General features: G+C 46.3%; 1 protein-coding gene across 1 annotated transcript in view; it reads left to right on the plus strand.

The window, feature by feature from the left end:
- AFF3 (ALF transcription elongation factor 3) overlaps nt 1-12,178 on the plus strand; it is a 560,353-nt gene that overhangs the window by 524,168 nt on the left and 24,007 nt on the right. Inside the window, exons 17-18 of the mRNA XM_067704167.1 lie at nt 3,179-3,380; nt 6,315-6,436. Of these exons, the coding sequence (XP_067560268.1) occupies nt 3,179-3,380; nt 6,315-6,436 (324 nt within the window). The remainder of the gene's footprint in view (nt 1-3,178; nt 3,381-6,314; nt 6,437-12,178) is intronic.

Raw genomic sequence — 12,178 nt, forward strand, 5'->3', positions numbered from 1 at the left:
TGAGTGCAGGGGGCGTGCGCAGTAACCTACTTTTGCTCCTGACACCCTGCATTTTTGCTCCGGACTCCTCAGAAGTGGACGTTGGGTTTTTGGTCTTTTTGTATCTTGTTCGTAATTTGTTCCAACTGCCCTGTGCGTGCAGTTATTTTTAGTCCCTTGTAGTTTCTTTGTATTTTGTGGCTCAAGGAGATGTTTGTCCAGGTGCAAGCACTGCAGCAGAGGGTCCCAGGTCCCAGCCTGTCTCATGCAGACTCCTTTCCCTTGGTTTAACCCAAGACTAACCAGTATGCCTGGACGTGTGCTTCTTGTCACAGCTCCAGGTGCGCTGGAAGTACTTCTTTATAACAAAAGACCAGTTACTAGTTGCACGCAGTTCTATCCTTTCAAAAACACACCCTCCACTCTGAAAACTTACAAACTGAATAAGCTTATTACACCAATGAAAAATATAAACTTGAGCAGAATCTCCATATGACACACCTAAAGGCGTTGGGTGTAGACTGAATTTGCGGTGACAGACAGGATCCGGGTCTCCAAGGCAAAACAGCCACCCAGTCCCTCCTCTCAGGGGGTTCTAGAGAGACCCACATGGCACTGAATCCTCTCTGTGACAAAGGCTTCCTAGCAAAGCAAGGTCCCAGATATTTATTATAAGTGAGCAGCTTATCATCAGTCATAGAAGTCCTTTCCATTTAGAAATAGCACAGCTCAGAAACCACTTTATCCTCTGCTGAGACACTCCTCACTCTCCCTGACTGTGTACATAGAATTTTTAAGCGGAGATTAATGTTTCAGCGCAACACATAAAAATGTAAACTGAAAGGTTAGGAGAAGATGTAGAGTAGTACTAAAACCCGGAGAGGAAATTGGAGAGCGAGGGCACCTGAGCACAGGCCCACTGCAGTGTTAGAATCACCTTGGGAAGAAGGGCAAGAGCCCTTGAAGGTCTGAGCAAGAAAGAGCAACACACACAAGCTGCCCGAGCCCACAGTCCTCTGGGCCAAGCAGATGGCATCCCAAAATATTGAGGAAATGTGAATGGGGAAAATACGGCTCAAAAATTTCTTTTTTTCTTTTTTTTTTTTTTTTGCCGTACGCGGCCTCTCACTGCTGTGGCCTCTCCCGTTGCGAAGCACAGGCTCCGGATGTGCAGGCGCAGTGGCCATGGCTCACTGGCCCAGCCGCTCCGCAGCATGTGGGATCCTCCCAGACCGGGGCACGAACCCGCGTCCCCTGCATCGGCAGGCGGCCTCTCAACCACTGCGCCGCCAGGGAAACCCTCAAAAATGTCTTTTTAAATGTGTGATAGAGTTGTATATGTGCTTCTTTGTTCATGCCTTAAATAACCTTTCTAGCAGATCTAGTAATGACCATAATTTCTAGTAGTGATGAGTATAAACCATATTTCAGGATGTCTGCCACAACTGGTGAGGCATGAAAATATCTGTGATTTCCACTGGTGACACAATCCCAGGTCTTGCTAGTAGTACTCCTGCTAAACCACCACTGTGGTTTCTTGCCTTTGTTCGTAATTAAAGGAAATGTTCAGTTTCAGTGAGAGGTTAAGGAAAGTGAAGATGCAACTTCTTTCCCATGCAAGTGCGGGGACCCCAGGATAAGAGCTCCTGCTCTAGAGTTTTTGCTGGCAGAGCCTCCTGGCTCTGATAGTTTCACTTATGTTAAGTAAGGACTCTACGCATATGAAAGTGCTTTGAGTTTTTCTTGGAAAGGTGGCCTGTGTACCTCTGGAATTGTGATTACCACTGTTAAGCTTTACCTGTGTAATAAGACAATCCTTCATATAGGGTGATTGCCCATCCCAAAGATGCGATCCCAAGAACGTTTCAAAGTTACTTTGGTCAACCTGAATAGATAAACTTATAATGATGAAGAAGAAATAGTCATATGTTCATGACAATATTTAATGTAATAATTTAGTTTTCTGCAGACATTTAAGATCATGTAGTATGTAAAATAATTGAGACTTAGAAATAAGACTTTTTCACTCACATGTCAAGAAAGTTATATTCAGACGGTTCATATCCGTCTTCAACATCAGTGTTTTCATCTTCACTGGCTGAGCCACTTTTGACTCGTCCAAGGCAGTTTTCGAGAACACACCTTCTCACTTCTAAGTTGTTGGATGTACAGTACTTCTTGAACCAGAAAGCTGTCATCAGAAATTTCTCTCCCAACACAGATCTGTTTGCATAACATTAAGAACCTTGGCTTCTCGTTTGTTCTAGAGGCCTGTGTTTGTAATTTCTACACTGTGACCACCAACTAAGGAAATTGCTTAAAAATAAAAAGTGACATTACTGGCTTGTTTGCAGTGATAGTCAACACATGCAATTAAGAAGTCACAACTGCGGGAATAATGACTAAATCTTTGTTAAATGAATTTATTTTAACTGACTCTACCAGGTGACTTCTAGAAGCATCCCAAATTAGCAATGATTGAGTTTATTTGAGGCTAATGTGTCTTCCCCCAATTTTTGTTTCAACGGAGAGAGCCCTATCTACATACTCTACGTTGCAAAGACTCAAATATGACTCCCTTCCCTGGTGGTCTTTGGCGGCGTGTGGGGGGATTTATATTCAGGCATAGACAATAGTTTGGAAGGTAAAATAAGGAGCTAGGAATCAGAAAATGTCATTTCTAATGACAGTCTTCTATTCTTTGTTTATTCTGATCCATGCCTGGCTACCTAACAATTAGAAGGTGGGTTCATGCTTGGTTATTCTGTGATTCTGTTATTCTCCATATAATAATTAGTACAAGCTCAGGTGTTAGCAAAAGTCCTTTTGGAAGTGGAGATCTTGTGTATAATTTGAGTTTCCCGTTACCTGCTGTTTACACTTGTTAGGAAAACAGTAAGTTGTTTGTTGTGTATTTTGAGATCCTTGGATGAAGAACTTGGGAAATGAAGGTATTATTATGCTTAGTTATTTAACTCCAGATTACTATTTTTTTCTGGGAGGACGAGTAAGAAAACCATGAACGAAATTTCTTTATTGTTCGTTACGGTCCTAATGCCATAAAATCGTTTCCTGGCATGATAATTCCCCATAAACGTCTTCCTACCAGCAGGTTTTAAGTGGGAGGGTCACATATAAAACATTTACCTTGCCATGCGCTGAGTGGGTGACCTTCCATTACTGTGATTTCCGTTTACAGCTTGGCAATCCCAATAAATAAAAATGAAAAAATGCTCCGCTCACCCACTTCACCCCTCTCCGACGCATCTAAACACAAATACCCCGGCGAGGACCTGACGTCCCCCAGCAGATCCAACAGCAACGGTTTGTTCACCTCCGCCTCGTCCAGCAAAAAGCATAAGGCTGAGAACCAGCTGCAGACCCATGGTGGAGACCTCACGGTACGTTGATGCTCTTCTGCCCCAGATAAAACAGGAGTGAAAATGAGCACGCCCCTCTGCTCTGCCTCTAGCCCAGCACAGTCCAAACACAGGCTTTTTAAATTGCAACTTCAGGAGAAGTTCCTGCTTTATTATTCCAAATAAATGTTCCCAGGTAAAATAAATGTCCGATAGTTTCTGGTATGTGGGAGGATAATGTTTGTTCAAGTCACAAGGAGGCCTTATTGACAGAAAGCTTGGCTGTATAAACAGCACAAGCTGAGAAAAGGTTTAATCTCCAAACGTATTAGACTGGATGACCTAAGATCAGTGACACCCACCTTGCGACATTGCAGGAGGTCGAGGAGGCCCACCTTGGTAAGGGGGCCCCACTGGCGGTCCCTGCCCACATGGCAGCGTAGCACCAGGAAGGTAACCTGGCACGCCTTGAGGATGGCCGCCGTACTGACCATGAGGCGGCATTGGGGGTCTCATTCCTCGTTGCTGTGGGATGCCTGGCTGCGGTAGCATCATACCTCCATTTGGTCCAACGGGTAGATTACCGATGGGAGCCTGTCCTGGTCGAGGAAGATCACATTGATACGTGGTGAGCAGTGAGGTCCCGCAAAGCAGCCCTAAAGGCTGGTCTGGGAAGCCCTGGCAAAGCAGCTGCTCTTCGCCTCTCGCACAGGCAGCTGCCGAAGAAACGGAGGAGGCATTTTCAGCCTCTTCTGCTTAGGAACACTCTTTGGAGGACTTCATTTCCCATCCTGAAAAGAATTAGCCCTAACGTAACTCTCCCAGGACAAAGTAAATTGGGAGTTTTGGACCAACCAGTCTTTCTACTGGAAAAGATTTCTTGCCCTGGGGCAGAGCTGAATCCAGGATTGGAGCCCAAGGCCAAAGTTGAAGGGCTTCCCGCTGCCCTCAGTGACCAGTGTGGTGACCAGGGTGGGACAGCTGCCACCACCCCTCTTCCAGTGACTTTGTCAAGGGTGATTCCAACACGCTGTATTCCCCTGGGAACCTGGGTTCCCCTCTAGCCTCATAGCTTAGTCACCGTGTGACCTTGGGCCGGTTGCTTAATCTCTTGAGCCTGTTTTCATTTGCAAAACGGTGGTGTAAGATTTCAATGAGGCAGTACCGCCTAAAGAACCCAACCCCCGTGGACACCTGTGCAGCTAACACTGCATGTAAGTTCCTCTTTCCTGCCACCCTCCATCTAACAGCGGGCGGCCCTGGACCGTGCATCCTCCAGGTACATTATTTAATTCCAAACTCTCCCCCCCACCCCGTGCCTCTCAAAACCAGTGGGGCTTTGTGAGGCAGGGAGAAATGAGACTTGGCGATAGGACTCTGCAAAGAAAGTGGGGGGAGGCAGCATGTCATGCTTTATCCCATGAATTAAAGAGGCAAAAAGAGTCAGTAGATGGTCCAGCAAGAGCCTAAATCTTACGGAACCATCAGGAAATTAACCCCTTCATGCACCCTCATTTGGGAGCAATTATCTTTGGTTCTAGGATACACGAATCTGAGAAGACCATATTAGAAAAAACAAAAAGCTAACGATTCCAATTTTAAACCAAACACAACTTTTCTTTGCCTCTAGATCCTTCAATCACAAGCAACTATGATATGCAGAGAATCGTAAAACCATGATAGACTTTATTGAGGCATTCTTTTCACTGAGCGGGTGTTTATCAAGGAAGTATTTATTGTGTCCCAGGCACTTTGCTACATAACAGAGATGCACTGATGATCTAAAGGGTTCAGTCTCTGCCTGCAGGATAGCTTACAGTCTAGCTGGGGAGAGCCACCTAGAGCAGGGCTCACACACATCCGTCATTTACTACCCTGCATGCCAGAAAGGAAACGCCCAGAGTCCTGGAGGCTCTCTGTAACAAAGAGGCTTGGTCTACGCATAAAATCGGTCCATATTTAAAGAAGCATTGATATACACTCCACCTTAATTACTTCAGAGGAATCCATTTGAATCTCCTAACTAAAACCGGGGTGTTTTATTATCCAGACGTCAGCACACAGTAGGTGCTCTCTATAATGTCCGCATCTCCAGGACAAAGGGTGTTTCCATTTTTCCCCAGATCCAGAGTGTTCCTTCTTAAAACACATCTTAAATAATTTCTAGTGATTCCCTTTGGCTCTCCCTGTTCTTCACAGACAGCTGATGAGAACCCGTCAATTGTGACCTGAATGACCTCTTTTGTGAGGGATGATTATAGCTCAGTGGTTCTGAGAGCTTGGCTCCTGGACCAGCATCACCTGGAACTTGTTAGCAATGCATGTTGTCAGGCTCTTCCCCAGACGTACTGAGTGAGAGATGCTGGCGGTGAGGCCCAGCTGGCTGTGTGTTAATGGTGATTCTGATGCAGTCCATTTGGACAACCATGGGTCTAGCCAACTGGGAAGCGTAGGAGCCTGAATCCTAAGCCCCCAGCCTCCACCCACAATAGCCATCTGAGCTTGGGCGAGTTCAAGATCTGGATCTGCGGGAGTGGGCACACTGAGATTCCTTTTTTTTTTTTTGCGGTACGCGGGCCTCTCACTGTTGTGGCCTCTCCCGTCGTGGAGCACAGGCTCCGGACGCGAAGGCTCAGCGGCCGTGGCTCACGGGCCCAGCCGCTCCGCGGCATGTGGGATCTTCCCGGACCGGGGCACGAACCCGCGTCCCCTGCATCAGCAGGCGGACTCTCAACCACTGCGCCACCAGGGAAGCCCAAGAGAGTGCCCTTTTGATGTCCTGGGAATGGCATTTGACCACGTATGTAAAAGCCTCCAGCTTGAGACCTGCAGTGCAAGTATTTCTTCTTCTTTATTTCAACGAGGAAAGCACCATCAGCTCTAACCTAGAACACAGAACACAAGCGATTCTAACAGGTTGCTCCTTCAGCCAGGTGGCCAGTTTCTCAAATACAGGTGTGTTTGTTTGTTGTTTAGAAAGCGGCTCACAGCAATTCCGAAAACGTTCTCCACAAGTCACGGCCACAGACAGAGCCATGGTCTCCAGGCTCCAACGGCCACAGGGACTGCAAGAGGCAGAAACTCATCTTCGATGACATGTAAGTGTGGACCCTTGGTTGGTACGGTGAGGGCCAGATCGGTGGGAGCAGGGAGATGGTTTAATATGCGTCTGATTCACAGGGTGGCCATTTCTGTCATGTGATCTCATCTGTTAAACGTCACCCTCTCGAAGGGAATTGCAGCTTCACTCCAAGTGTACCCCTGAGTCCTGGGAGACTTCTGAGTGAATAGAACAACCAGGGCTAACAGGGCTGCCTCCAGGATGTCAGAAAACTAAACTAAATGGCATCAATGAGTCATATTTCTAAGTCCCTGTATTTGGGGTTGTATGCTGCCAGAAGGAGAAGCATTTTTTGTTTTTGTAAATTATAACAGGCAAAGAATAATAGTGATTCACTCCTGAAAGCTTTTTTTTTTTCCTCTAAAATGCTGTAGTCTTTATAAAAGTGTAAACAGTTCTTATCCAGGAGAAAATATCCTGTCATCCATCTCCCAGTCCTAACACTGAAACCCAAGTATTAGTTCCGTTCCCGGCATCGATTTAAGAGGAGGAGAAACAAAAGAAAAGGAATAAATTAACATCCTGGAATGCTCTGGAGATGCTGAAAATGACAAATGAGAAATGATAAAATGATACTGAAAATTATTTAGGCTCTTGGGGAAAAAATATGTGTCAAGGACAAGCCTGGAAGGCAGCAGGTATGGTTTCAAGAGTTCGCCTTGAATCCTCCTTTCAACTTGAGCCGTTCACCAAGCGTGCAGTGTGTGTGTGTTTGAGGCACGCCCTTAAATCCCGGCGTGGAGCAGCGGGCAACAGTGAGAGGACACCCTGCTCTCTGACTGTTGACAGTCTGGCTGAGGGGACAGACTGTAAGCCACGACCCTCACCCAGAGTCAGAAAATAAAATGGTGCTAAATGTCTCTGAGTCCCAGCTTCCTAATCGGAAAAAGTGACTGTCATGACAGGCTCATCTGAGATCCAGTGAGATGGTCTCTCCTGAGCGTGACCACCTGAGAAGTGAAAGCTCGGCGCGGTGGTGATGACTCTTCCACCCTCATCTCCCTCCCATCCTACTTTCCAATCCTATCTTCACTCAGAGTATAGGCACGATCAGTTGGTTCACCTCCAAGAAGCAAGAATACCGAGTTAGGGCTCCCCTGGTGGCGCAGTGGTTGAGAGTCTGCCTGCCGATGCAGGGGATACGGGTTCGTGCCCCGGTCCGGGAGGATCCCACATGCCGCGGAGCGGCTGGGCCCGTGAGCCATGGCCGCTGAGCCTGCGCGTCCGGAGCCTGTGCTCCACAACGGGAGAGGCCACAGCAGTGAGAGGCCCGCGTACCCCCCCAAAAAAAAAAAAAATGAATACCGAGTTGTAGCCCTCAAGCCCTGCTTGGACTTCATTAAGTTATTTAGGGCACAGACTTTGAGGGTTCAAAGCCAAATCCACATTATTTTGTTTCTTTATTGAACACGTTCCCAGATAATTGGTTTTACCAAAGTGTAAGGGTGGCCCAGGAGGACGTGTGTTTTTCTCCTCTTCCCGTGGCTGCCGCAGCTGCACTCAACCCCAAGCATGCTCTCTCCTGACCCTCAGCACCTCCCCTTCCCCTCCTTGCCCGCTGCCCTGGGCATCAAGGGAGGTGGTAATTAATCCCCGGGGTGGGGGGCGTGTAATGGGAGTACAATCAGGCAGTCAACTCCATATATAATTAGGGTTTGGTGGTGTAAATTGTTCAAGGGAGCTTTAACCGTTTGCAAAAACAGGAGATTAGAATCGTGTTTAATGACATTGTGGAAATTTGCATTCAGAAGATATAGGAATCTTTTTGATTTTCATCTTAATTAAAGATGCTCTTCCTAATATTAAGAAGCAAATTGAAGACAAAGTAGTTATATGGATGGGTCAGCCTCCATATCGTTTAGGTTGCAACCCAGTTCTTTGAGGAATTAAAAACAATTATACTTATCTTACAAATCAAGTCTTTATAAGAATGGAAACGGGGCTTTAGACATCATTCAAAGCCCACCTGTCATTTTTACCAGTCCCAAAACTGCCCTTATTCATCTCAAGAAGCTTGCAGATGGGGAGGGATGGACTGGGGGTTTGGGGTTAGTAGATGCAAACTATTATGTATAGAATGGATAAACAAGAAGGTCCTACTGTATAGCACAGGGGACTATATTCAGTGTCCTGAGATAAACCATAATGGAAAAGAATATAAATAAGAATGTATATATATATATATATATATATGTATATATATGTGTGTATAACTGAGTCACTTTGCTGTACGGCAGAAATTAATACAACATTGTAAATCCACTATACTTCAATAAAATTTTTTTTTTGGTGGTACGTGGGCCTCTCACTGTTGTGGCCTTTCCCGTTGCGGAGTACAGGCTCCGGACGCGCAGGCTCAGCGGCCATGGCTCACGGGCCCAGCCGCTCCACGGCATGTGGGATCTTCCCGAACCGGGACACGAACCCGTGTCCCCTGCATCGGCAGGCGGACTCTCAACCACTGCGCCACCAGGGAAGCCCAATAAAAAATAAATTTAAAAGGAAAAAGAAAGTTGCAGGTATTATAAAAGATCTGGACTCAGGGAGCAAAAAAAAAAGGAGAAGCAGTCATAATCTACAACATGAACAAACACACGTGCATTTGACAGTAAGGTACCCAAAGCATCAAATGTATCAAGGGCATGGTGTTTAAACACACACATATATGGGAAATTAAAATGTAAGGAATTTCCCAGTGTATGGACCAGAAAGCTAAGTTTGAAACAGCAACAACTAAATGGTCCTACTTCTACCTGCAGTGTCTTGGACTGTTTACAAGAGGCAATGTTTCTCAGTCTGCTGGGACTGCAGCTAATATAATTTTGTCCCTATTTGTATCAACCAAGAGGCTGTTATCATTCGTTCTTCCCATTAGCAATGTGTGTAATTTTTCTGGCTGGCAGCTACAATACAGTGTTTCTCCCTTTATGGATAAGGGTACAATAGAATAAAAAAGCACTCTTTCATATCCATCATATATAGAGAGAGACATCTTCCAGTTGCCACGTGTCCCAATTGATTTGAAATCCATGACAGTAAGAGAAACATGCAACTCCAACAGCCGCTTAACTGCTGAACTGAGAAAGTCGTGGGAAGATTCTTCAAGCTTGAAAAGCAAAAACAGGCATTGTCTCTTCATTGGAACAATAAAAATATGTCCGTGAAGAGATCACTGGGGGGACTTCCCTGGGGGCACAGTGGTTAAGACTCCACGCTCCCAATGCAGAGGGCCCAGGTTTGATCCCTGGTCAGGGAACTAGATCCCACATGCATGCCGCAACTTTGAGTTCACATGCCACAACTGAGGAGCCCACCTGCCACAACTAAGACCGGTGCAACCAAATAAATAAATAAATTTTTAAAAATAATAATAATAAAGAGATCACTGGGCTAGGAAGTCACCTAAAAGTATGTAAAGTGTCTCCCAGGTTCAGTTGGTGTGTCCTGAGGTCCAGTGGTAGGAACAAGGGTATGTGATTGATTCATTCTCAGTTATTAATTGAGGGAAGATGGAGGCATATGGGTGGCCTCTCCAGGAAGCTTCCCCGGGACCACAACCTTGGCCGCCTCCTGCTACCTCTCTGCTCTGCACCAGCCTCAAGGACCATGACCTGGCTCCTGCCATTTTCCTTGACTTCTCCTCACTAGAGGTGTCAACAGGCAGTGACATGACCAAAGAGAGGCCACCAGAAGGAAAGAAAGAACTAGAGAATTAGCAGCGGAATGATTTAGAGTTGATGGAAATCCAGTTATAGCGCTCCAGTGAGTAACAGATGCCATCCTGTCACGTGACTTTTAAAGCCACATCACGTAGCTTTTTTAAAAAAAGTAAACTCATCCTTTTGTATTACAAATACTCGTTAACGGTTGAATGAACATGAGATTCAGACAACAGCCACCCGAATCCAGTGGGCACTCAAATAACAACCGTTGAATGGCCCCAGCTGAATTAGAATAACATTCCCAGGGGGTAATGCCTGCATCTTTTTTTCTTTCTCTTTCCGTGAATGTAAGGAATCTACTACGTGCAAGTCAATTTAAATTCACGGGCTTCCAGGCCCTTTTCCTAGGTCACTTACCCGTTCAGGATGTAGATGGAACTGAACCGAATCATTTGTTTTAAAACTGTGATCCAGGTCAGCCTGTCCTGCAGAATCACCCCTGATGTTTAGCCGTGCTCCACTTTCTCTCCTCGAGAGCCCTGATTTTAAGGTGACACTGGTGTAATTACCAAACTTCTGTTTAAAAAAAATCTGTAAGGATTTATGTCCATGAGTGACAGCACTTGATTCAACTCAAAGCCTAGAAACGGATCTTATTAGTGCAGAGCCATGAGCTGTAAGTTACTTGGTGTCATAATTAGTGACAGGGGAGTTCTTGGCGCTGGAAAATCCAGGGAACAATTGTGTCACGAAGTCCTCAGTACAGACGTCAGAGCAGAGCTGAGTGGTGAAATGCTTGGCCTCTCTTCCCACGCGCCATATTGCTGTGCCGGGGAGCCAGAGAACCCCGGGTGCCAGCCCTGCCTGCTGTTTCCAGAAGGATGTGCAGTCTCTTGCCCACATTTCACAAGGAAGAGTCAGTCATGATCGTCACATTCAGCCACACCACCAAACGTCCCATCTGTCCCCGTGGCACCAGTACCAGGAACCCAACTACTTAAACCTCCCTACGCGAGAAGAGACTCCCTAGCCACGCGGTGCTGAAGCCCTGGCCTGGGAGATGTGGCTGGCAGGGCAGGAAGAGGGAGTCGGCATTTGTGATATGCTCAGCCGCCTCATAGCTAAAAGCGTTTTAATTTTATGGAGGGTGGAAGATTCCTGTATGTGAAAGGCCAGATGATGGAGTGAGAGGACACCAACTGCAATCCTTGAGTAGGTGATGTTACGTCGAGGCAAGGCGCCCACGGTGGACCTGCTGTGGCCGTTCTTCCTCTCCCGAGGGGCTCCCCTTCCCAGTTGCTTCAAAGCTGGACCCCACCTTTCCTGATACACCATTCATGTGCCTTTCTGTTCTTCATATGGAATTTTTTCACTTATGAACCCCTCTCAGCCAGGTTTTTATTTTTTTCTAACCAAAACAGAAAGAAAGGGGAAAAAGAGGACTTGGCTGGGGGTGTTGGGAGGGCAGGAGCTGGGGACAAGGCCTTTTAGATCTCCCTGATTGAAATCTGAGCTCTCTGATCATTTTAAGGGCTTGTCAAATGATTTTATCTCTTTTGATTAATTTTTTTTTTATCAGTCGTTTTTCTACAGTTATCATGGTTTATTTTATTTTATGTATTTATCTTTGGTTGCGTTGGGTCTTTGTTGCTGCGTGCGGGCTTCCTCTAGTTGCGGCAAACAGGGGCTACTCTTCCTTGCGGTGCGTGGGCTTCTCATTGCGGTGGCTTCTCTTGTCGCGGAGCATGGGCTCTAGGCACACGGGCTTCAGTAGCTGTGGCTCGCGGGCTCTAGAGCACAGGCTCAGTAGTTGTGGCGCATGAGCTTAGCTGCTCTGTGGCATGTGGCATCTTCCCGGACCAGGGCTCGAACCCATGTCCCCTGCATCGGCAGGCGGATTCTTAACCACTGCACCACCAGGGAAGCCCTTTTTTAATTTTTGATTTTATGTTGGAATATAGTTGGTTTACAATGTTGTGTTAGTTTCAGGTGTACAGCAAAGTGATTTAGTTATACATATTCATATATCCTTTTTCAGATTCTTTTCCCATGTAGGT

Source organism: Pseudorca crassidens, chromosome 14 (assembly GCF_039906515.1).
Source record: "Pseudorca crassidens isolate mPseCra1 chromosome 14, mPseCra1.hap1, whole genome shotgun sequence".
In the NCBI taxonomy this organism is placed as follows: Eukaryota; Metazoa; Chordata; class Mammalia; order Artiodactyla; family Delphinidae; genus Pseudorca; species Pseudorca crassidens.